Source organism: Delphinus delphis, chromosome 3, assembly GCF_949987515.2.
Source record: "Delphinus delphis chromosome 3, mDelDel1.2, whole genome shotgun sequence".
Lineage (NCBI taxonomy): Eukaryota > Metazoa > Chordata > Mammalia > Artiodactyla > Delphinidae > Delphinus > Delphinus delphis.
This window is the reverse complement of record NC_082685.1, coordinates 96,410,932-96,438,066: the sequence shown is the minus strand read 5'-3', so window position 1 is coordinate 96,438,066 and position 27,135 is coordinate 96,410,932. Positions and strand designations below refer to the sequence as shown.

Below are 27,135 nucleotides of genomic sequence, written 5' to 3'. Positions count from 1 at the left end.
TTAGAATAACTACAACAACATGCTGACAGCCCACATTTTTACCTTCTCAGGCTCAGTCCCCTTTGGGCAAGCAGGGAAATGTCTCAACCACCAAAGCAGTTGGATATTTAATGACTTTTTTTTTTCTGTTAAAGATTAGCCAGGGAGAAATAGCCAAGAAAAGCTTTTAATGCCCCTGATGTTACATGAAAAACAAAAATTTGCCAGAGAAGTCTAAAAGACAGTATTACAGAAACAGTATCATATTAAAGACTGTACCTGTGGTTATATTTATACCTAATTTGTAATTTCAAGTCTCAAATACTTGTTTAAGGAGAAAACAACAGTGGTGATCAGTCAAGAAAGAGTGGTGTATACTCAAGTGACTATAGAGTTGCCATTTTAAGCAAAGGTATAACCAGTGTTACACTCACAATATTTGTGATTATAATGTATACCGAAAAAAGTAGCAAGCATTCTAAAGCTGCCTAGTTTTCTCTGTTTAAAAATCCTGCTCACTGTTGTATCCTATCAAATTTCTATTTTCTTTATTGGTAACTTTATTGTAACGTTGAAAGAAATAGAATTGTGGGTTTTCATAAACCTCTCTCCACATACACCTGGCAAAATAACTTCTTGATTATACAGCCTCCAGTACCATCTAGTGATTACTTCTTTAACTACAGAGAGATCCATCCAAGGATGGCAAAGCATTTGGGACATCTCGATTATTTATTATCTGACAAGGCTTCTTCTAAATATCTGTTTATTTAGATTTAGGGCAGTGATGTGCCTCAGAGGTTAGGCAATCAGGTCTTTTAACTTTTCGTCTAGTGCTCATGAAATCAACAGTGATTTTCTTATTCACAGATCGATTCATTTTTTTTTAATTTTTATTTATTTTTGGCAGCGTTGGGTCTTTGTTGGTGCGCGCGGGCTTTCTCTAGTTGTGGCAAGCGGGGGCTACTCTTTGTTGCGTTGCATGGGCTTCTCATTACAGTGGCTTCTCTTGTTGTGGAGCACAGACTCTAGGTGCATGGGTTTCTGTAGTTCTGGCATGCGGGATCAGTAGTTGTGGCTCGCGGGCTCTAGAGCGCAGGCTCAGTTGTTGTGTCTCACGGGCTTAGCTGCTCTACGGCATGTGGGATCTTCCCGGACCAGGGCTCGAACCCGTGTCCCCTGCATTGGCAGGCAGATTCTTAACCACTGCGTCACCAGGGAAGCCCCACAGATCAATTAATTTGTAGAGAATAAAACTTCAAGTTGATTTCATTTCCTCTCACTCTCCCGGCTGGTCATCTCACTCAAGCACGCTGTCCTTGTTTCTTCAATATACCAAGTCCACTCCTGCTTCAGAGCACTTGTTCTTGCTGTTCCTTCTGCCTGGAATGCTCTTTCCCTGATAACCAAACGGCTTGTGGCCTCGCTTCATTCAGGTCAGGTCTTAATTGCCTCCTTAGGAAACCTACCTCTTAAACCTATCTCAAATTTGCTGCTTGCCTCTCTAGTGTCTAGCCCTTTACTTTGATTTTCTTTCCTAGCAATTGTTACCATCACAGATGTTTATTAGCTTACACTGTGCCTCCCCTCCACCAGAACATGAGCTCCATGAGAACTGAGCCTGTGTTTGTTTTAACTCACTGTTAAATTGCCACTGCCAAGGACACTGCTTGACACATAGCAGTTTAACAAATATTTACTGAATGAATAAATACGATATAGTAGACATTAAAGTGATTCAAAATAACATGTAATTTTTTCTCATGCCTTAAATCTCATTTCTTCTCTGAATAAACACATGTCTTTAATAATAAAGCGAGACAAACTGTAAAGGGACAGATTTTTCTAAAACCTGAGAGGTTTTCTGGTTTGGTTTTTATTTTTTTTCTCTCTCTGTCTCTCTCTTCCTCTCTTTCTCTCAGGTTGAGCAACAGAAACGAAAATATAGCTGAAAATTTAGAACTGTATCTTTTCATATACAAAATGTAATAATAATAAATAATGAAAGATCAGGAAAAGAATCAGAACATTTTATTAGTACCTTCTTCATGAAAATGAAACTATATCTTAAAAAGGCCAACTGACAAATAAGGACCACATTTCAATTAAAGGGAGCCTTTACCTCTGGTATGCATCTGCTGCTTCCTTCTTCAGTTGTAGATGTTCATTTAAGTAACCCAACATTGTGAAAGCTGGAGCATAATTCTGAATTCTTTCTGGAAATCCAAAAATATCTTTTCTTTGCATGTGCATAATGGTTGTGTTTGTAAAATATGAGTTTTATTTTCAACATTTTAAACACTAGATTATTTCCTGAGGTCATGGGCATTGCTAAGAATAGTAGTCTGATTTTATCCTGACTATAAAATACCAGTAATCATTTCAGAACTCTTTTAAATTACTGAGTAACATCTATAGTTACATATGGCTTCTACTTATGTTTTAAAGTTTAAACACTTTTTTATTCCCAAAGGTATAACAATTTGAAATCATAGCTCATGTTAAAACAGGTCATTTGAATTGTAAGGAAATCCAGTTCTTCGGCTAGTCACTTAAACCTTCCTGGGATTAAATTTAGCAACAATTTCTCTTGGTGGTTCTGTTCCAATTTCTATGTATTTTTTAAAAAATTCAGTACTGTACTCTAGAAACAGAAGATGATTTGGGCACTTTCAGTGTAGTATTTTGAATTCTAATGTCAAAAAACATCATATATCATCTACTAACGTGCAAAGGAGAAAAAAACACATCTGATCAACTTGTGTTGGGAAGCAAGCCTTCAAATCTCTTAAACTGTTTAACAGGGTAGAGTATAATCACATCTTATGTGATGGTTAGGTTCTAACTGTCAAAGCATAAGGTAAAAATCACACGGTTAAAATGATTCCTGCAAAATTCTTAGGTCATCACACAAGGAGAAGGTCACCAAACTGAGTCAAATTAAGAGGAGACCCATAACCTTCATCCACTCTCACGCTGAGGCCAACGGTCAGCAGGACAAATGATTTATCTGCATTTTCTCTTGTCCCCCCTCTCTCTTTTCTGCTTCTAAATTAATATTTTTTTGGTCAAGCACATATAATTGAATTTGTTAAATGAATATATGATACGGCTCCACTACAGACTCAAAAACCTAGCTATTTATAACTGTCAGAGACTGTTTGTTGTTCTAGGTATCTGAATTTTGCAGACAGCTAAAAATTTACCTCTTTATGTAAACCCTTCACAAATGTTTCCCATTCTGTAAGGAAACCTATCAATAAAATTTCTGATCATACACTTTCTCAGAGGCTCTAGGTATTCATTAGAGTCATTCATTTGGGCACACTACATAACATTTTAACGTCCCGAAGTGCTGATGTTTATAAATGAACTGCCTTCTGCTCAAGTGCCCCAGGCTCAATGCAGGAAGAGTATTACCATCCTGCATATTACAATGATGAGGCATTTTCTCCTCTGCTTTTCAGTTTATCTGATTCTTCATATTATTCAACTGTCAATATTACTGCTTAAACGCCTTGCTTCTTTATTAGAATTTTGTTGAGGGATAAATAAGATGCTAGTGAAACTAATATTTCTTGAGCATCTAGGATATGCCAGGTACTCTGCATAACATTTTATATGTATCATCTCATTAAACCCTAAGCAATAGATACTTTCACTCTTGGATTATAGGTAGGAAAACTAAAATTCAATTTGGTAATAAGCCCAAGGTTTCATCATGGCTACTAAGTGGTGGAGCTGAGACTACACCCAATGTTAGTTTTATTCAGGAAGAAAGTTATTACAATAGATGGCTAATTAAATTTCACCATTCTGTCCTTTTCCTAAGCCTAAACATTTCCAGTATGTTGAAGAAAGATTAGGTGTTAAAGTGGGACGTTAAAGGCACTGGGTTTGGAACTTAAAGCATATTACCTCATTGAATTCTCACATCTCTGCAACCTCAGTATTATTATCTCTACTTCCCAAGATTAACAGAAGTTAAGGCAAGTAAAATACTTGGCCTAAGACTGCAGAGAAAGTAAACAGCAGAGCTAGAACAGCAGCAACTCAGGACCATTAGGCTCCAAAATGCTTCCTACTACAACATGGAAATCACTTCTACCTTGAATCAATAGGTAATAACAATTTTCAGCACTCTTCAAAAATCTTTAGAAAAGTTTAAAAAGCAGAATACTTGGCTGTGGGGGGGAAAGGGCAAATTCATGTCTTAAGGAGCTAATATTTAATTTGGAATTAATTTTAAATTTAATTAATTTAAATTCTTTAAATTATCTCAACAATTCTTCATGTATCTTGCCATTGTATAACAGGTGCCTTACCTGTGTATTTACTCAAAACCACTTGTGCTGCTGGAATTGCATTCATCTGGAGGATGTTGTACTGGTACAGCTCCGTGTCTCTGTTGCTTTTATCTTGCAATGTTGTACAGACCCAATACGCATAACCTATTGCTCCCTCCGTCTGTAAAAAGGCCAAAATTAACAAGTAGACACAGGGTAATAAATCTTCCAAGAAAAATTAAGAAATGAAACAATGTACTTCAATACAGTAAATATCACATCTTAGTCTTCTAAGTCAACTGGTAAGTGCCTTTAAATAAAGGGTCACTATGATACAACACAGCTAAGAACATATTTAAATCACTTGCTTCAAACCTAAGTAGAAGAATCAAGCAGGATAAATAAAGGGGAAAAAACAGAGCCCCTCCTGATGGGTTGGTTTGCTTCTTCTCAGCATCATTTCCATAGGTCAAACAAATAATTACCAATCAAAAGAATTCTAAAACACTTTCATAAATAATCGAGAAATGTCAACCAAGTCTAGTATTTATCTCATTTTTTTTTGTATTAATAGTTAACTCCTTTTTATTGCTTAGCATTCCGTAGGTATGGACGTACCAGTTTGTTTGTTTTTTTAACATCCTTATTGGAGTATAATTGCTTTACATTGTTGTGTTAGTTGCTGCTGTATAACAAACTAAATCAGCTATAAGTACACATATATCCCCATATCCCCTACCTCTTGCGTCTCCCTCCCACCCTCCCTATCCCACCCCTCCAGGTGGTCACAAAGCAGAAGCTGATCTCCCTGTGTTATGCGGCTGCTTCCCACTAGCTATCTATTTTACATTTGGTAGTGTATATATGTCCATGCCACTCTCTCACTTCGTCTCAGCTTACCATTCCCCCTCCCCATGTCCTCAAGTCCATTCTCTACATCTGTGTCTTTATTCCTGTCCTGCCCCTAGGTTCTTCAGAACCTTTTTTTTTTTTAGATTCCATATGTATGTATTGGCATATGGTATTTGTTTTTCTCTTTCTGACTTACTTCACTCATTGTATGACAGACTCTAGGTCCATCCACCTCACTACAAATAACTCAATTTTGTCTCTTTTTATGGCTGAGTAATATTCCATTGTATATATGTGCCACATCTTCTTTATCCATTCATCTGTCGATCGTGGTTTGTTTTTAGAGTCTCAGTTTCTATTCTACATGACTACTTCATCTATTGAATCCCAATGTCATTTCTTCATCAGCTCTTTAATGACAGTTCAATCTGTTTTTTAAGAAAGAATGAAGAGTAGGGACAACTGCTATCATTAACATCTGATACCACTATGTATTCAATTTCTCAAGAAGGACAGTACTTTATTCATTAATGAATCCTGAAGAATGCTCAAATTCTTACGTGCATACTGAGTTCTGTAGTGTGCCTGAAGAGATCCATGGTGTCATAACTTCCAACTGTCTCTGCAATTAGAGCCTATAAAAGGAAAAGGGAGGCTCTTAATGTGTTTAAAAGGACTACTACTACTACTATTACTACTACCACTACTCCTACTAACAATAATAATAAATGAAACTCTTTGGAGGAACCAAAGGTTTACTAGCTGTGCTTAAAAGCAAAGTTAACTTCTTTTTCAATCTTGGCTACCGTATTCCCATGGCTCAGAGGACCAGAATGACTTGTTAAATTAGCCCTTAAGCTGACAGATGCTTGCAGAACTCCATTTGCAACCAGGGAGTTAGTGAAATAATCCACGTAAAATTCCTCAGAACACTGATAAAGCTATGCTACCTCCTCCCTTCCCTCCCCCCAATCTATTCATACTGGTATTTGTCTGGATTAGAGTTGTTAACCACAGGGTCCCCTCAGATTCAGCTGGAAAGCTTTTAAAAAGGAGATCCTCTCCCCTAGAAATCTAGCTTCCATAGATCTGGGTAGAGTCTCATCATGTTTATTTTTTAAAACTGCCTCAGGATTTTAAATATTATATCTATGCCACTGACTTCATAGATTATGTGATAGTTAAAATTACTTTCAAGCTCATCTATCTTTTATAAGAAAGCAGGGTTTTTTTTTAGTTATCATACATTACTAATTAAGAAATTAATATTAAGCCACACTCTATTGTTACCATTTTATTTAAATCTACTAATTACCTCCTGAAATAAATTATTTTTAAGAACAGAAATAATTTAAAAATAAGAAAAGGGACTTCCCTGGTGGCACAGTGGTTAAGAATCTGCCTGCCAATGCAGGGGACACGGGTTCGAGCCCTGGTCTGGGAAGATCCCATAAGCCACGGAGCAACTAAGTCTGTATGCCACAAATACTGAACCTGCGCTCCAGAGCCCGCGAGCTACAACTACTGAGCCTGCATGCCACAACTACTGAAGCCCACGCTCTGCAACAAGAGAAGCCACCGCAATAAGAAGCCCACGCACCGCAACGAAGAGTAGCCCCCACTCGCCGCAACTAGAGAAAGCCCACGTGCAGCAATGAAGACCCAATACAGCCAAACATAAATAAAATTTAAAAAATAAATAAATAAAAATAAGAAAAAAAATACTTAAGTGACTCTGATGAGCATCTCAGACCTACTGACCTACAGCAGTGCTACTCAAAGTGAAGGCCCTGGACCACCAGCATCGTCCTCAGTTGGGAGCAGTTATAAATGCAAATTCTCAGGCCCCCTAGGTCCAAAACCTTACATAGAGATTAGTGTAGTAATGCCACTGCTCCCAGATGCTACCACAGCTAATGGCAACAGGAGTTTGCCTTTCCTAACTCTGCATGTTTCACCGATTAACTAGAATCAGACCCAAGAGTCAAAGTATAAGAGAAGATATCTAATCCCTGATTAATGATTTTCTAATAGGGATGATGCTCCCACTAGTCTCTGAACTGAAACAATCAACCACTTACTAATTTATTACAACTTCTCAACTAGACAAGACCTTGGAGGCCACTCAGGCCAATCTCCTTCTTTTTCAGGTAAGAAAAATGAAATCCAGAAGTGATATGTTAAGGTAAAACAATTAGTAAGTGACAGATTCAGACTAGTAACCTGATTCCTATTTGGCAGTACAAAAATCTAAACTTTGCCGGGTGGGGGGGTGGGGGCACTCATAAACAAGTACCAAATCAAATATGAAGATTTTACAGAAAATGAGAAAACATAATCAAAATGATCTTGTAAATGTTCATTTTTTTGATAAATGTATGTTAACAGAGTTCTAGGTTTATTTTTTAAGAATAATAATGGCAGAATGATGGTGTTCACAGCCCCTCAAATCAAAGCTTAATCATTACAAGCTGTATGACCTTGGGCATGACACTTAGGATCTTTTAGCTTCAGCTTCCACACACAAAGAGCCTAGCACAGCAACTGGCACAAAGTAAGCCCTCAAATGCTATCATTATTATCAGTGTTGTTTATATTGACATGTTATTTATACCACTTTCTATTAACATGTTAGTTATAAAACAGATTATTAATAACTATATGTTATATATCTTACTTGTCCAATCCAGCACATTAAATAAGATGGATCAAGGGATTGAGCCATTTTGAAAGCTTCATGAGCTTGCTAGGAAAAAAAGGCAAAAAATAACAAGCCATTTTATAAACTTTATATTAAAGCATTTATATTTAAAAAGCATAAGAGAATAAGAAAAGCCAGACTTGTAAACATAAATACAAATGAACCTAAAACTTCACTGTTTAAGCACAATTGGCAATGCTTACAACTATGTCTTAAATATAGTCCTGAAAGAGTCCCGGATTCAACAGATTTCTCTACAGGCTTAGGGATTCTGGTCCTCAATGAAAGGGCACTGTAGGTGTCTACCTCATAGCCTGCAGAACTTTGAACCAATTACCCATCTATTTGCTAAGCCACAGGTCTGATGGAAATAATTAGAGAAGGCTGAATCTATTCCCCTCTCTTGGAGCTCAACTGGGAAGATAAAAACTACCAACAAGTGAGGTCTGAGACCTGCTACTGGGTGAAAGGAGTGGTCAACATAAATCTGAGCTAAACAGGAAACTTTCAAGTTACCCCACTTGGACACTTTAAATCATATGCTTTTTTTTCTGCTACAAAGAATAACTTATTATACGCTGCTTTGTATTGTTTTCCCAATAATCTATCTATGTGTGGCAGGAAACAGTCTTTTTTTCTCATAAGAAGGTAAGCTCATGGACAACAACTGCACCACACTACCACAAAACCACATTCGTAGCTTATTAACTAAGACTTATCTTTGTTTAAATTTAAAAAAAATATTTTCACATATTTTAAGATCCAAATTAATATTTTTCTTAATTCTATTTACAATCTTCTAAAGCAATCTCTGCAGTGACTTCACGTATCCCTGAGAATACCAATGAAGCTATTTTAAAAGGATGATATTTAATATACTGGCTGAAACACAAAACAGTACAGATGTGCTATTATATATAGATTTGTGGAAACTTCTAAACATGACCTATAAACATGCTTCCCACTACTGTAGTTCCAATTCTCTATATACAACTCTTCACGTATGACAATTTACACCGTGGCATGTAAAGGGATTAATATCTGCTAAAGCCAAATCTAAATTACCAAGCAAAGGTTAAATTTAAGTTTCTAGAGAGTACTAATAAATGCCCTTACTTCATCACCCCACCCCCAACACAGCCTACATGGGACTCCTCTTAACGTGTAAAAGATAAAAAGAAACACACCCAAATAATTCATAACAGAATTATTTTAATCTCCAAATGAAAAAAACAACATAATTATAAAACCAGGAATTTCTTGTGACATGAAAAGGGAAATCTTACACATTCATTATTCAATATAATAAAGTGAATGCTATCAATGATCTAGCATATTAGAGAGCATGCTGGATAGATAACAATGTGCGAAGTATTTCTCCACAACAAGTTAAGCTATTATGAAGAGGACATATATAGAAAATGTTCTTTACTTTTAATAGGACAAAACAGACAATATATGTACCTCAATCTTTTCATTTGCAAGGTATAACACTCCCAAGTTGGTCCACGCAACAGCATTCTAAAAAACACACATATACAAAATTAGGTCCCTTGTCTACATAGCAGTCTCAGAAAATCATTAACACTAAATTTTGAAGTTATTTTGCATAGACAGAGACACGTAACACTCACAATTTGTTCTGATTGGATTGATTTGATGAAACAGTGCTGAGCAAGGGCATAATTTCTAATACCTGAAAAATACAGATTTCAATAAAACTGAACTTTACTGCCTGAAAACAGGCAATCTTCTAAAAATATTGAAGTGTTACTCAATTCTTACCACTGTAACATGAAACTACACCAAGAGCATTCCAGTATAAGTGATTATTACTGTCAAGTCTCACAGCCTTTTTCAGACACTGAAAAGTAAAAGTAGATAAATTTTTCTCAGAATATCAGCATTTATATCAAGGTAAGTGTGGTTTTATGTGAAAACACTACAGAATTTACTTTATCAAAAGCATCTTTCAGAAAAGCCCTTAGTTTTTTTAAAAGTTTATGAAAAATTTCTCAAAACCATACATGCAAAGATTTCTCCAATAGCTCCTGAAGATCATTCGACTTGCTGCCTGTTTCTGCTAGATGTTGTGCTTGGCGATAATAATTAATTCCAAGATCACACCACGTGTTAGATGTAGACATCAGTTTTAATGCACGACCATAACACCTATAGAAATATAAAAGTGAATGTTATATTGTGTTATGATGTTCTAATTCGATTTGAATGTCATCCACTGGCAATCATTGTAAATTACCTTCCTCCAAGATGGAGGAGCTCATTTTTCTTTAATACTTGTTTTCCTTCTTTCTGACCTAGGAGGACTCCTAAGACACTAACATTCACTTTAGATAGTGAGACAGCATACAGACTGGTACAAGCATCCCCAATTAGCTTCCAAAGGCAAGACACATCAGCTCGATGTTGCAGAGCCCTAAAAAAAAGAAACGGTGTGATTCTTACAAATTATTTCCAAAACGTATGGCGTTTATCTCCCTCACTACTACATACAATTAAAACAGAAAAAGTATACATACAATTTTGATTTAGTTCCTTAGCTAAATGCAGCAAATGCTTTACTGAATTCCTTCTAGCCATCTTATATCTTATCACCTCCTTATTATGAAGAAAGGAAGAGGGGAAGGAGAAGAAATTGACTATTTTAAGTGACAGAAACTTTGCAAACATTTCTTTGGTACTCTTTATCATTTTTCTTAGAAGCAGCAGAAATCACATAAATAAATCAATAAATTTTCCAGGACCAATTTACCTTTAATACTGAATTTTTTAAATTATGCTTTTTGTGTTTGTCTATTTAAACAAAAAGCAAAGCAGTAAAGTTGGTAACTGTCTCATAGTTGATTATTATAAACTTAAGTTTTGCTTGAAGATCTTCCTTCACATATTAAAAAAAAAAAAGGACTAGTAAATATAAAATATATTTGGTAGTCCAAATGATTTTTACTCTCTGAGATCAAGAATACCAAAAATCTAAATATGAGAATGTGAAAAACCGTATTTATTGAAGCAAGAAAGACTCAGTGGACAAGCTCAAAAAGTAAATAAAAATATTAATTACGGTGATAAAGGGCACTTCTTTTTAGAATGAGAAAATCTCAGTTATTCATTTCTCTTCACTTTTCTCTTCTCAAAATCTTACAAATAAAACACAGCAATTTCTCAATTAAGCCAAGTCTCGATAATCAGCTATCACAAACAGCTATGTTGCTGGCAGATGGGCAAGCAGATGGAACATTTTTCATAGCCTTTTCTACTCATGGAGTCCAGCCAAAAATCATTTTTCAATGTCTTCCTGAGAAACAAGATTAATTACTGCAGTCATCACTGAAAGCCCACTGTGAGGATCAGGAGGAAGGACACTATTTGTAGCTCTTTTGCCTAAATATCTTAGTGTAATTTCTAAACTTGACAGCAGGAAAGAAGAAAACAGAGAGGAAAACAGAAAAGAAAACACTGGCAATTTTAGCAACCTAAACTCTTATCTCCTTTTAAGTTCAATAAAAAATAAAATATCTGTAAAGTGAAATAACTTCTATCACCCTTACACTAGAACTGTGGTAGTGTGAACTTTAAGTCTAGAAGTAAAGTAAATATAAATGTGGGAATATCACTTTAAAAGTTTTGTATACCTCCTCATAATTAGTTGTGAGTGTTATCCAGAACAAAATTTCCCAGACTCAGAAAGGCAGTATTTGTAGCTGAAGTATCATCACTCAAAGGTTCACATTTACCCTTAAATACTAGTTCAAACAAATTACACCCCTCTTCACAATACCTTCCTTTGGAAAGAGCTATATGTATTACATAAGACTTGAAAAGTAGCAATAAAAATCAGTGGGAGAAAAGAATGAAGTTTTCATTTCAGATTTGGTTCATGCTCAAAGCAAAGGAATTCTAGAGCAAGCAAATCAACACAACACACAGGAGAGGGCAAGTAGGGAAAGAAAGGAAGTGAAGCACAAGAAAGATGTTTAAGAGCAAAAAAATTTAATTCTATGTCTAACTTGAGTACTTTTTAGTCATCTATCACAAATAACACTTCTGCCTAACTAATGAATTTAGTTCTATAAAATAACCAGATTTACTGAAATCTTTCTGATTTATTTCTTGTTATTTGACATCACTTCTTCTCCTACACAGATTCTCTCCAGGAGCAATCAGATTGCTCATCTCCCTTCACCTTCAGCCCTACTAATTAGTCTAATTAGTCTAAAATGGGCCCTGATCACTGAATGTAAAGCCTATTGTGCACCTGAAGCCCCATTTTCCAATCAGTTCCAATTAGAGATACTTGCATCTCTAGGTCTCCTGAAAGAGAACAATAACACGTGGTACCCAAGCTGCTGCTCCACTAGCTGACTGCTTCTTCCCTCCCATCCTTCTCTATGCTTCCAGCATGTCAGCTGCTAAAAGCAAGAAATTGTATCTGTTCCCCAGTGCAAAATTAATACAATATGTATGTTACAGAATTAACTGACTAGTCTGTTACTCTTTTTTATGTTTGAGATTCTGAATAATGATTGCTATAGCTAACAGGATAAACAAAGCATGATTTCCTAAAATTGGCTTTATTATATAATACTAAGAAAATAGACTCATAAATAATGATACTAACCGAGTAAAATATTCCAGTGCTTTCTCTATGTAGTCTACAGCTTTTCCATCAAGATAATCAACTAGAGCTGCTTTTGCCATCATGAGATGGCATTCACCCAAACCTAAAATCAGGTAAGTTTGTAGTTGTTAAAATATGTAAAAGAAACACTGAGAATGAACATCAAATAAATTCATTGGTGTTATATTACAGCCACTTTCCAGAAAACAAAACTTAATGGTATTTTATAAAAGTTATCTTAAGCATGGTCTTGATGCATTTATTAAAGAATTCAAATGTCAGGGTTCTGCTGGAGTAAACATGTACTAAAAGATAAAAACTATCTATGGAACCTAAGAATTTCCTTGATTTTGGACAAATTACTTAGCTCTTAAAATCTTAGCTTTGAAAATGGGGATATTACCTAATAATATCTAATATGATGCTACTTGCTATCATATTACTATTTATTAGGTTGTTGTGAAACAAGATTTGACCTCTTTATATTCAAAACTATGTAGCAAACTATACTATCAAAATTAAATGAAACAGCAATTTCCTAAAGTGGCCAGTAAACATGTAATAAATGTGAGTTCTCCTTCTCTTAAGGAGTTTTATAAAAAAAAATTTTAAAAAGGGTTTCAAGGCCTAAGTTACATGTCACTTAAAATATACACTATTTCTGAATTAAACCCCCCACTGTTTCTTTAAAAAGGAAAAAGAGGGAAGCAAATATAATGAGCTCCAGGTTTTTTTAATGGTTAGAAGTAATCATTAAAAAATTAATTAAATATGGATGGTGGTGTTTTACTTTAAATTACCAAAAATAATTTTTTAAGAAGGAACAGGTATCTATAAAGGAACTAAAATTAATTTAGATAATTACAAAACAATGCAAGTTGCCTCTAAAGTTCAAAAAGTTTAAAAATGAGATTCTATAATTTACAAAGTAACTAAAAGGTATTACGATATTCTGAGAATATAGTGAATTAATTATCAAAATATAAGAGCAGGGAAATTCTTGTTTTAGAGATCCGTTTTTAGATCCCACAGCTATCATACTACTTATCTAAAAGCTAAATCTCTATCATATTACTATTTATTAACTGTTATGAAACAAAATTTCATCTTTCTATATTCAAATCTATATAACAAGCTATACTATAAACAGTTCATACCAGACACTTGCTGTTGACTAAAGAAGTCCTTTTCAAGTTACTCGATACATTTAGAAATTTATTCAAGGATTTTATACTTCAGTATCACAAAAGACAAAGGAGCTATTAAAGAGAAATTACCTTTCAAAGCAGGCACATAATCTTCTTTCTTTTTAATGATCAGCTGGTATTGAGCTACCGCCTCTTTATATTTGCCTAGGATTTGCTGTATTGCTGCAACCTTAAACACACTGTATGTGGATTCGGGGTTCAGCTCACTGGCTTTTGTGAAGGATTTCAAGGCTGTTGTATAGCCACCTCTGCTTAAATATGCCTCTCCTAATGACTCCCAACAATTGAAGTCCTTTGGGTCTGCCCTCAATGCTGCCTGTAAACTAAAATTTCAAGAAAGAGTAAGAGAACTAAAAGTAATAGAACTACTTCCATATCTGAAAGAAAAATACAAAGTAATTTAACTGAATCACACATATCCATGGTTCCTCCTATGGATAAAAGTGAAAAACCGTATTTATTTAAAGCAAGTATACCTGTTCCTTTTATGACATGGGTTTTTTCATACTAAGAAATTTTATTGTAATTTTAGAATGAATAAAAACAAAATAAATTTTTGAAGAAATGCTCACCAAAATTTCTTTCCCTGGACTATGTAGGAGAACTCCAGTTTCCTATCCTACCAGAATAGGTATATATCTCAATATGCCTCATCACAGTCTATAAGCCCCCACCAAGCCTCCTACCAAAACAAAAATATGAGAGTTGAAAAATAGGAACAACAGGCATGCTTTAAATTTCTGATCAGATTCCAAAGCCATGAAAAAATTTTAAATGCCTGTATTCTAGGTATTAACATAAATCAGAACAACTTTGACTCAAACATATTTTCTTTACATGGTTCAAACCAAACTATTAAAAATGAGCTGCTCCATATGCCCTTCAAGCTGCCAGTGTCTCCCCTTCCCCAAAACAATGCTTGTCAGTGGGAGAACAACAAAGATATTAACCTTGGTTTTTTATCATTCCTTAAATTTCTATTGAGAACCTGCTATATACATGATACTATTAAGACTTCACTTCCCTGGACGGCTCTCTCCTTAACACAAGGACATCAGTTAATGCAATTTTGTAATTCCAGTGCCGTGCAGATAGTAAGAACCAATGAACCATAAATAAATTTTGCTATTTCTTCCCTTGAAATACAACCTGGTATGAGGCAACTTATAAGTTCATTTTGGATATAAATGGAGTTTAATTTAAGGAACCATTAGGTTGTCTATCAGATGTTAAATATAGAAAGGTGCCTTACTCAGCCACTGCTTGAGAATGTTGACCAGCTTTTAAATAGTATAGTCCTCGCCTAAGCCAGGCCCATTTTGCCGCTCCAGCACTTGCCTTTTGAGTGACTGTTGTTAGGATAGCTAAGGCAGTTTCCTAATAAGAAGAAAAGACTAGTATTAGAGATATTAAATATTATAAAAATACTGAACACTTATGTAAAGTAAACAGATATATTTTCATTTACCACTTTTGATTTTTTAAACTTACACTGGTATATACTGAACCACACTTTCAACATTAAGTAATTTAATATCTGCCAATAAAAAGAAAATTTACTCTATAAGCAGTGGCAGAAATATTTCTATAGCATCTACAAATAAAAATTAAAAAATAACTTTCAAGTACACATATAAAAATATTTCTATTTCTATACTCAGGATTAAAAAAAAGACAAAAGTGTTTAAATTATTAGACATACCATCTCTTCAAGCTCTACACTTAAGTCAACTGCTGCAGCTCCAGATTCAGCATCAGTGTCATCTAATTCAAAAGCTTTCCTGTAACATCCACGGGCTCTGTTTCTATCTCCTACTACATCCCTGTAATAATGACCTAAATAGCAGAAAACTTTGCCCATGTATGTATCCAGTTTGGCAGCCTGAAAAATAAAAATTGATAACAACAGAATATTAAAGTTTGTTTGGATGGGTCCCTTTAAAAACACAAAAGATAAATACACAGATTTAAAAAAATAAATAAATATACAAAAATATGCCAAAACATCCTTTAACGTAAGATTTAAAGCAGACATGAAAACTGGCCATCACCGGTTACAGAAAACAAACAAATATAAAAATACTATTTCTCTGCTAAAAGAAATGTGAAATTAAGAGTTATTATTTCATCAATCTGTTTCTAAGAGTCAAGCTAGGAATGTAAAACTTCTAGCTGTTACACATCTAAAATATAAGAAGTTAAACACGTAGAAGTATATAAGACTCACATGGCAATAAAAGTACAGTGGAAATTACCTAAAAACAGTATTGTTTTCCAAAGGTACTGATGTCTCATTTTCTATAACACGTGTTTCTTAAATTAGTAACTTTTACATTTTTATGATTTAATTTTCTCCTTGAAAACCCATACAACATTCTCACAAAACCTTATGTGTGAGAGATGAAACACAAAAAAAAAAAATCAGTAAAGGGTAATTTTAAGTACCTAACTTATGTGATTATTAGATTTGATTTCATAATGAATCCATTTCAACTAAGAACTAAATAGCATATGTTACCTTTAGAAAATGGGTAAGAGCCTTTGTTTTATCTTTTCTTGTTTCTTCACCCATAGACCAATATGTTAACCCAAGTTGGTAATGATATTCAGCAACTTCAGCATCTTTCTCAAGAGCTAGCTGAAAACTAAGTCACAAAAGGGAAGAAAGGAATATTCAGATAGATAGATAGATAGATTAAAAAAAAAAATAGGAGACACCTAGTTGGAACAATCAAAGTTTGACTTATTCAAGGATGGTAAATTAGAAGCAAGTCATTACTTTAGGATATAGATCATGAGAAAAAAAAATGATTAGAAGAGGAAACCAAACTTAAAACCAAACATTATATGTGCTTACTGAACATTATGATCAGCTAATGAGATTTCAAACCCATCATGAAATTTTCTATAGTTATGCCAAATACATTTCTTATAGTTATGCCAAATACATTTCTTAAAAATACTAAGGCTTGGGGCTCCCCTGATGGCGCAGTGGTTGAAAGTCCGCCTGCCGATGCAGGGGACACGGGTTCGTGCCCCGGTGTGGGAGGATCCCACATGCCGCGGAGCGGCTGGGCCCGTGGGCCATGGCCGCTGAGCCTGCGCATCCGGAGCCTGTACTCCGCGACGGGAGAGGCCACAACAGTGAGAGGCCCGCGTACCGCAAAAAAAAAAAAAAAACTTAGGCTTACAAAGATCAAATTTATGCAAAACAAGATCTTTATCAAACCCATTCATTTTGAATTTTTCAAGAAATATTAAATTAAGATAGGACTAGGTTTATGAGCAATCTAAATACATCCTTACCATTTTTCTGCTTGTAGATATTCCTTTTTGGTAAAATGAATCAAAGCCTCCAGGGCATGAGCTTCAGCTAGGTCAGGGTAAGAAGAGAGAAGGTCTTCCATAATCTATAAAGTACATATCTATCAATTCCATATCCAGATAAAAATAACTTTTAACTTAAAAAAAAAACCCTCAGTTTAAATGAAAACACCAACCTTTGAAGCTTCATCTAATGAGCCTTTGTTCAGATAGGCCAAGCCTTTGAGAACCAAAAGTCCTGGGATATTATTTGCATCAGAAACCTAGAAAATAATTGTAAAGAATTGCTCTAAATCTCCTACAACACAATGCAGCAATGTTTTGCTTTAACTAAAGAATGACCATGGTATAAAGACTTAGAGGACCTGATTTCTATCACTATTAACACTTTCATTCTTTGCAATCTTATTAAAGAAAATTTCAAATACATTAAAAAATTAGAGAACAGCATAATGAACCCACATGTACTTATCATCTAGTTTCAAAATTATTAGCTCAAAGCCAATCTTTTCTCATCTATACCTCCACCCATTTCACCACACTCCTGCTTAGATTACCCCAGAAATTATAGCTTTTCATCTGATAGTTTAGTATCTGTATCTAAAAAATACGTTTATTTTTAATAACATAATCATACTACCATTATAAACACATAAACAAAACCAACAATACATCCTTAACATCATCAAATAATTAACCAGTGTTCAAATTTATCAGTTGTCTCATAAAATATTTAAAGAATTTGTTTTAATCAAAATCCAAATAAGGTACATACATTTCAACTGGCTGATATGTCTCTTAAGTCTCTTTTAATCTATAGGGTTCCCTTCCATCTCTTTTTTTCTCCCTTAAAATTTAACTGTTGAAAAATATGGGCCACTTTCACAGTTTCTCAGAGTCTGGCTCTTGATGATTGTATTGTCATGGTATTGACATGTTCCCTGGTCCCCTGTATCTTCTATAAATTAGTAGGTCTAGACCTTTGATCTGATTCAGGGTTGATGTTCTGGCAAGAATACCTCATGTGTACTTGCACCTGGTTATGTCTAGTTGTCTTTTTTTCTTGTGAAGTTAAGCAGCCATTGATCCTCAATGCCTAGATCTATTAATTCATTATGGACTGCAAAATGGTGATTTCCTAATTCTATCATTCCTTCTTTCCTTATTCGATGGCATACTTCAACAAAGAGAAATTTCCCCTCCTCTATCTATTTGATCATTCTGAGGAACAGTTCATAAAGGAAACATAGGATAAATACCTCGATTTTTTCCAATTGGTTCCTTAGCATCCTTCAAAGATTCACTTTACTGAGGATGATTTGTTGATTTTTTTTGGTATCATCATTAACACATGGATTTAAACTTAAATGATGTGCTTTAATCTACTGCAGTTACTACTGCTCAAACCATCCCCTCTTTAGCCAGTAAAAATCAATTCATGCTAGTTCCTGAGCACTTCTGACATAATTCTAATAGCCTTTTATGGTTTCATTGGTTTCTAGCATTATAAGGTGTCCTGGGCTCATCTTGTACATTTTCTGTCTCAGACTTGGATTCTACCAGTTCTTCAAGGCACTTTTCATTTGGTTTTTGTTTTTTGTAAAAAAAAAAAAAGAGTATGGAAAGACCTCTCCAAAGCATTCACCCAAAACACACTATTGGTGGAAGGCAAGTATTGAGAGAAAACAAGAAAATAAGATATCTGTTCTTGAAGGATCCTGACAACTGTTCTAATTTTAAAGAAAAACTATGAAATGCAAAGCCTTTTGAAACATAAAAAACAATGATTTTTTATAAAAATTCAGAACTCTGCAATATGCTGAGTGATATAATTTTAATTTTATACCAAAAATAGCCTTTATCTGAAAAATATCTTTATATTGTTAAAGGCGCCATGTTGTTATAATTCATAATTTACTAGTTTTTGCTAGGGAATTTCAAACTGCTTGAATCAAAAACAGTAAGAAATCAGTTTCCTTCTTAAATATCAATCTTTCTCAGAGTGTTTTTTAAGTTGAATAAAACAAGCAACATTCTCTACCATGAAGCTACAAGTGTCCTTAATAATTCTTGTCAATAATCTATGAAATATTTTCTGGAGAGAAAAATTTAGAATACCAAATTAATAATAATCAAGTATTGATAACCCAAGAGGGCAAAAAGAGAAAAGGAGAATAAGAGCAAGAACTAAAGAAAGAAATTGCATTATATGAAGAACATTGTAAGTACTTAAGCAAGAGGCAAACAAATAACTTTAGGAGTTTCCAAAAAATGCAGAGGTGGTGAATTCATACCTCTAACACAAAATTTTTGTAAGTAAATATTTGTGGTAAGCAGAGAGTGGTTGATGCCTGGTTGACCGAAAACTAAATAAGGTGAAGGGAAAAATGCCATGATGAGACTACCTGATCAAGAGTACGAATTGCTTCCTCTGAAGATTCATAATCTGAGAGTTTAATCAAAGCCTCTGCTTTCAAATGAAGACAAAGATTCTTCTGATGAAGATTGCCACCAGACACACCAAGATTATCTATGTTCTTCAGAGCTGACAAAATTAAGGACATCTGAATGAAGACAATCATATCACTTCACTTTTTTTTTTTCTTTTTAAGGGTAACATATAACAAATTGTAGATATAGTAAGAATAAACTGTCAAAACAATATACATGAAGAATAATTCAAAGCTAAATATAAATTCTTCCCTGAACTCTTTATGAAAATATCTGAATTTGAAACAGAATAGATCTAAATTTAAAACCTCCATCTTTACGTAACATATAATAAAACTGAACATCCTGAAACACAACAATGGCTGTCTATATCTGCTACATAATAGAGGTTAACCCTTATCCAAAGCATCTGTCACAAAAATAGCACATTAAGGATAATGGAAGGGAAAAGAAGCTGAATTAGGATGAACCAAGGTAAACTGTTTCCCAACTGCAGAGGCAAGGTCACCAGCCAGGCCAAGAGCAGTGCATCATTTCTCTGATTTCTTACCCCACACCTGACCTACATGAACACATGCAGATAGGCTCTAAGATACCTCTCCTTGTCCATTACCTACATTGAAGGAATCAAGAATCTACGTTAGAGTGAAGGTCGCAGGTCACACAAGAAGCTTCCCTGTTACAAAGACAGAGCATCACCACACAAGCTTAAACTGACTTTGTCAAAATTCCAAGTGTAGGAAACCTTTGATAAATACTCATTGTTGGTTTAAAAATATAGTAGTAGACATGCACACAGACTTGGTGTGTTTTTTTTTTTAACCTCCTCAATGAAATTTAAATTAGTTGGTAACTTAAAATACAAAGTAAAGCACCATTATCATTCTCCTTTAAGATGAAAAGAAACAGCATTGGCCACCCTGGAAGATGTCAAGAATACCTTGATTGCATGAAAGAACAGCTTCCTTAGGTTTATGCATTCTGACTTGGGCTTCTGCCAGATGATACCATCCAGCTGTGCAGAGAGGGCTTTCCTTTAACCCTAAAAGGATAAGAGTAATCACAAAATCCAAGGTTTCCATTACGACTGAGATGAATGGCACCACAATCCACTCCCCAGATCAGACTCCTCCCCGCTCCCTTGTAGTCCATATCTAATCAGTCACAAAGTCACATTGATTCCACGGCCCACCACTTCAGGTCAGACCTCCATTATCTATCCCAGATCAATGCAAGTGCTTGCCATCTACACCAATTCATTCTCTATACTGTGGCCAGAATATTTCTAAAAATACAAATGGGATTATGAAATTCCCCTACTTAAGACTGCGCTGGTTCCCAGCTGCCCTTTGGATAACATGCAAACCTCTTAACAAGGTTTGCAAGGCCCCTTTCCAGCCTCAATTCTTGTCCCCTCCTGCTCCCATACTTTATTTTCAAATCTTGCTGAACGATCAGGAGTTTCCTGAACACTAGCTTTTCTCTCACCTCAGGCTATTTCAACTCTTGGCCTAAAATGCTCCTCCCGCTGCCAGGCTTGTATTTGTCATTCAGACCTCAATATGAAAGAGAGTTCATCCAGAATTGTCATACCTGATAAGACTAAATTAAAGCCTCCTAAGCATGGAGATAGCATCCTTATTTTACACGGAGATAGTATCCTTATTTTACAAACGAAAACACTGAGACACAAAGAGTTTAATTAACTTTCGTAAGGTCTTGAAATTAGTGAGTGGCAGAGTTGGAATTCAAACTTAAGCAGACTCCAGAGTTATGTAAGTACATTTTTTTGCTTCTATTCTAAATATATATATTCCTTAAAGAAAGACCCAAAGATAAACGCCTGCTAACAACTGTACCTCATGTTATACGTTGCACACTGAACACTCACCTTCTGTTAAGTTCCTAACAGCACCTTCGTACTTTTTGTCTTGTAATGCTTTAATGCCTAAACCAATGAGACCTGGACCACTTTTTGAATCCATTTCCACTAATCTACAACAGTACTGTTCTCCCTCATCAGTAAGGCTTCCTGGAATTAAAAGAAAAAGTTATTAGCATACATATAACAATATGTGCCAACACCTGTACACTTAAATCCCAAGAGCTGTCTTATGCATACACTTCCATATCTTGATTCCAGGAATTTGAAACTTAAATAGACCAACAAAGGTAGAAAATATTAACATCTCATAAAGAAAATGATGTTCCTCCTTCTTCTTAAATACCAGAAGTAGAAACCACTTTACACACAGCAGTATGGGTAAACCGAACTTGCTGTCGTACTCAAGGGTTTCAAGCAAGAAACCTACTGCTACTTGCCACAAGGCTAAGACTCAGCGCGCTGCGTGCCACCGGGTCTCCCTTTGCTATTCAGCAATAAGAACTTTGGTTGTTAGATGAAGGAATCCCTGTCAAAGGACAGTATCTTTGCCAACCTCTCTCCCTGGACAACAACGTGCTGCTAGAGATGCGGCAGCCAAGATGCCAGATGCAGTGGACTCTTCCAGCAGCCCAGAATCAAAAGACAGCCTACTCAGCAGGATACTGAACAAAGACTTAGTCACATTCTTCTTAAGTTTACATTCAAAACTTTCTTTTCCTATATAAGTTAACAGTTAGGCTTATGTAGTAATCATCCAATGCCTACATTTTGAGTTTATTTTGGTAAAAAAAATTAGTTTAGAAAACACTGTAGGTTCTGTTATATTGTATTTCCATTTTCTCCAACCTCAATCATTCTCAGAATTTCTGTTCCCAGAAAAGCACAAAAACAGGTGGAAAATATGATTTCTGTTTTGAGAATAAACTGGGACTACCATTCACCACTTTAATAAGTTGTTTAATCACATACGGAAATTCTTAAAAAGTAATTGAGACAGTAATTTACAACTTGAAGCAATAAATAAGGGGAACAAATAAAAATAATTTATCTGAAAAAGACACCTGATGCTTTAATATCTCTATAAAACAGCCCCAAACCACATATGGAACCACTGTTTCAGTAACAGATGTCAAAGGTGAATTCTTTGCATGATACCATTTAGCTTATATATTTCAAAATATTTAAAACCAGATATACAACAATGTATATAATCCCTAAGTAATATTTTATATATTAATTTAGAAGTCCAAGTTAGCACCAAAAATTCAAAGAATTCATAAAGGCTAAAGAATTAAAACTTCAATACTGTTTGGTGAAATATGAGAATAAACTGGAAGAAATACTATCTCGGTTAATAAGCCAGTAAAAAAGACACAAGCCTGCTTCTAGACAAGAATTTCCCTTCCATCAATATGTTCTCACTATCGCTTCCGTATATATGAATTCCAAGAATAGACATGCCTAGTTCCATACACCCTATTATCCTCCAAAAGCAAACCACTGGGGGCTTCCCCCACCCCTTTTATATCCAGCGGTATTGTCTAAACTAGATATCAAAATAACCTCGAGGACTTGTTAAAACAAAAAATGCTGAACGCTACTCTCAAAGTTTCTGATTCAGTAGGTCTGATATTAGACCTGAGAATTTGCATTTCTAACAAGTTGTCAGGTGATACTGATGCTACTGGTCCAGAGATCATACTTTAAGAATCACCAGTCTACAGTATTTACCAATACCATATACCAACTGTATTACTAGCTTTATAGCATATATACCCTACCTTTGTTGCCTCTGTAGCTAAACAGTAATTTCTGAAGGGTAGGGACTAGTATAGTATCTTGTACATGTAGCCATTCATTAAATATTGTAATGATCCTTTAAAAATACCGTTATGAATTGATGTCCCAAAAGGCTTAGTCTATTAATAGGTAAAGGCTGAGAATTACTATGGAAAATTAAAAACATTCACCATTCTAAAAAAGAAAATAAAATGGCTACTAAAATTTTACCTTCGATTTCTATCCAACTGAGTCAAAACTCTCTCTTACTCCACAGAAACACAATTCATGATAGTCTATCTTGGCTATAAAAACTGCACTTATTACAGAAAACACACCTGGGATGAAAAGAAGAAAAGCCAATCATGCATCTTTTCTAAAAAATCATCCATATTTAGGGTAACTAAAAACTGCACACAGGTGAGCAAAGTGTGAATAGGCAGATGAAAATAGTTTCCAAAAGGTCTAGGATTAACACAAAAATCTTTTAAACAAGGTGTATTTTCCTAACATATTCCCCTTTGCTAACATCTGGGAGCACAATTATAAAAGCAAAAAGAGATTCGGGGAGACTATATTCACGTCTAGCCCTGGATAACATACTCTCTACATAAGACCAAGTGGCACGTAGAGGGTTTCTCTACAGTGTTCACAAAAACCATCAACAGTAATAACAACACTAGTGATCCTGTGTAAAGAGATAGGAATATTCTAGCTTCAACTCTCAATCCACTTCTCCATACTAATTCTTGTTGAAAATACTACCTGAATAAATGTGGAGGATAAAACCAGAAAGGAAATAGACTTCATTGTTTTTGAATAGAAAATTGTTTATTTAACTTATCTGCTCTTTTTAACATTTAAAAGAGTCTAAGATTCCAGATTTAGTGACTTTAGAACAGTTTGTCAATATTATTTTTATTTGTCAATAAGGCAAGGTAGACTTGGAGCTGATAAACGATGTTCTGAAAAGGTTCAGAGTAGATGCTCAGTAATACCTATAAGAATTCTGTTTCCTAAAGTTTATCACAAAAAAAGGCAAGAGGTTTTTTTAATTTATTTCTGACATCCCAAAGAAATCCAACAGTGCTGTAGAATTTTTCTTTTAAATTAACCTAGCTTGGAGGGAGAAAAACAACATGTACTCATTTTTTTATTTCCACCTGGATTTTCTAGTATTTCTGGAACAGAAAATCTTAAACTCTTTTCTGTTTGGATTTGAAGAAACAAGCTTTCTTATCCTCCTGCAATTCAGCAATAAAGCAAAACAAAATAAATCAAAAAGGTCATTTAGCATGAAATAACATTTCATCAGATGACAACTGTGAAAGCTATTCACTACTTGTTATGTGAAGCTTTATAAACTGAGTCATTTTGCAAATGAGTCTTCAAGCCTCAACATGCAAAGGAGGACAAAAGAGAATGAAATATATTTGTCCCCAGTGGAAAAGAACCCAGTGATTAACTGCTGTGAGGCAGCAAATTCTGCAGGCACTAAAGTACTCTGGGGGAGGATAGATCAGCCTTTAAGAGACCTCACAGATTTTCAGAAGTTCTTAATACATAGAAAGTTTGGCTTAAAGGAGCAATGAAAAGAAGGAAAAAAAGAAATCATTAAGCACAGCTTCCTACTCTCCTACATTATTAAACTTCCACCCCAAAATAATGCTTCACCTCAGAATGTACCTAAGCCTGAACTGCCCCATTCCACAAATCCTTACAACCAACATTTCAGCAGGGAAAGAAGTCTTCCTTGGAGTACCATACATGTAAATATCCACCTACCCACTCCCCTTTGCCAGGACATTTGTAATTCTGCAAAATACCCATCCCCAAACCCTCTTTGAGAATGTTTTTTTTTTTTCCCACAAAAATCAACACTCTCTCTAATCAATCCGAAAATCCCTTTGCTATCTCTTTACTAAAACATTTTGTCAAGTACTGAATTTATGGGCAAAACTCTGCAGACTGTTTGTTGAGCTTATTGCTTCTATAATTTTGTAGGCTTTTTGATATACTAGGGCATATTTACTCAACAAATCTACATTATAGGCTTATATGTGCCTATTACGAAAACATTTGATCAGCCCTCAAAAAGAAACATCAGTGTATCTTCTTGTGCCAATTAGCATGTAAGCACGTTAAGAATGAGGGAATGGCACAAACCATGAATAGCTGAACAGGAACAGAGAGAAAAGAGTGAACAGCCATGAATTTCGCAATAGCAGAAAAAGGAGTGGAGGGATGAGTACCAGAGGCCACACAATAAAGAAAATCAGTCCACTTATCTTGGGAACACACTGGGTTTCATGCTAAAAGTTGAAGAAACTGGGTGACTTAGAACTATGCTTCCTATTAGAGGAAAACAAACAAACAAAAAAACACACACAAAAAAAATCATAGAAGTCTTCCCTGGTGACGCAGTGGTTAAGAACCCGCCTGCCAATGCAGGGGACACGGGTTCGAGCCCTGGTCTGGGAAGATCCCACACGCCGCGGAGCAACTAAGGCCATGCACCACAACTACTGAGACTGTGCTCTAGAGCCTGCGAGCCACAACTACTGAAGCCCGCGCACCTAGAGCCCGTGCTCTGCAACAAGAGAAGCCACCGCAATGAGAAGCCCGCACACCACAACGAAGAGTAGCCCTCGATCGCTGCAACTAGAGAAAGCCCGCGCACAGCAACGAAGACCCAACACAGCCAAAAATAAATTAATTAATTAAAAAAAAAATCATAAGCATGCTTCCTGTACTGAAAGTCTCTTAACATGCCTCTTCCTCCTTGACCTCAAGGCAACGTCCATAACATTAACTAGCACTTTCTTCTTGAAACTCTCCTGCCAGAAGAGTTACTGCAATTCTCTTTCTCCTCTAAAAGCCTACTATCCCACTCTCACACTTCCTCCTCTTCTCCCTTAAATGAAGTCAGTCCGTCCCTGGATTGCTTCTCTTTATACCTGCTAACCATTTCTTCCTACTCTTTTCCCATTGCTGTATTCTAAGTTCCAATTCAATCACTTTGATTAAAAAAGACAGCCCTGGGCTTCCCTGGTGGCGTGGTGGTTGAGAGTCCGCCTGCCGATGCAGGGGACACAGGTTCCTGCACTGGTCCGGGAAGATCCCCACATGCCGCAGAGCGGCTGGGCCCATGAGCCATGGTCACTGAGCCTGCGCGTCCGGAGCCTGTGCTCCGCAACGGGATAGGCCACAACAGTGAGAGGCCCGCGTACCGCAAAAAAAGAAAAAAAAAAAAAAAAAAAAAAAGACAGCCCTACTAAAGGCCTCCTAATCATAAAATTAGTTGCTCAATCTCTCAAGACAGACCTCCTTTCTGAAATGCTCTTTCCTTGCCTTCCGTGTTGCTTTGCATCGGCTCCCCCACCTTCCTCTCTGACCCTCTTCGCTTCTCTGTCCTCCATCCCCTCTTCCCCCTCTTCCTCCCTTTCCCTTCAAGGCAGCCAACACTGCCCAAGGTACAGTTTTCACCTTTCCGCCCTTCAGGCATCCTCTGAAGTCATCCACTCCATTCACTTTCATGTACACGCAAAGGGCTTCTAAACCTTGTTGATCTCTCACGGGCAAACCCTGATGATCATTTCCCTCTGAATGCCCATTAACAGCTCCTCTCAACAACTTACCTTTCGTACAAACCATCATTCCATATTAGTGCAACTTTTCAGGAGAGTTGAAAGTTAAAATTGATTTCTCCCTCCCTTCACCTCTAAGAAATCTCTTCCATTTTTGCATTCACCTGTTACTTTCAATTGCTGCTACCATATTCCCAGTTCATTCATTCCTATAGTTCATTCATTCCTAGCATCACTTATTCTACCCAATCTAGTCTATCTTCTGTACAATCTATCCTGCACACCATATTAGTTTAAGATTTTATACTTCATAAATCTACTCACTACAACACTTTTAATGTTTTCTCATGTTAGTGAAAACTGCTCTTGCACGTGTATCTTTGACTCAGTTAAAGTAAGGAAAAGGGGGTCTGCTTACTTCTCACCATAAAAAAATCCAAAACT

General features: G+C 35.7%; 1 protein-coding gene across 10 annotated transcripts in view; it reads right to left on the bottom strand.

Moving 5' to 3' along the window:
• SKIC3 (SKI3 subunit of superkiller complex) overlaps nt 1-27,135 on the bottom strand; it is a 156,616-nt gene that overhangs the window by 38,799 nt on the left and 90,682 nt on the right. For 9 of the 10 annotated variants that reach the window (XM_060009138.1, XM_060009143.1, XM_060009135.1 and 6 more), the window contains 19 exons: nt 21,332-21,472; nt 20,381-20,482; nt 19,395-19,534; nt 17,166-17,252; nt 16,972-17,075; nt 16,184-16,310; nt 15,368-15,547; nt 14,918-15,042; nt 13,735-13,988; nt 12,458-12,560; nt 10,079-10,255; nt 9,846-9,990; nt 9,604-9,682; nt 9,453-9,514; nt 9,283-9,339; nt 7,795-7,863; nt 5,678-5,752; nt 4,305-4,446; nt 2,102-2,195 (listed from right to left, as the gene is read on the bottom strand). In XM_060009138.1, coding sequence (XP_059865121.1) covers nt 2,102-2,195; nt 4,305-4,446; nt 5,678-5,752; nt 7,795-7,863; nt 9,283-9,339; nt 9,453-9,514; nt 9,604-9,682; nt 9,846-9,990; nt 10,079-10,255; nt 12,458-12,560; nt 13,735-13,988; nt 14,918-15,042; nt 15,368-15,547; nt 16,184-16,310; nt 16,972-17,075; nt 17,166-17,252; nt 19,395-19,534; nt 20,381-20,482; nt 21,332-21,472 — 2,263 coding nt within the window. Of the gene's footprint in view, nt 1-2,101; nt 2,196-4,304; nt 4,447-5,677; nt 5,753-7,794; nt 7,864-9,282; nt 9,340-9,452; nt 9,515-9,603; nt 9,683-9,845; nt 9,991-10,078; nt 10,256-12,457; nt 12,561-13,734; nt 13,989-14,917; nt 15,043-15,367; nt 15,548-16,183; nt 16,311-16,971; nt 17,076-17,165; nt 17,253-19,394; nt 19,535-20,380; nt 20,483-21,331; nt 21,473-23,335; nt 23,443-27,135 lie in introns of those variants that run through there. The other variant, XM_060009144.1, reaches the window with a different exon arrangement.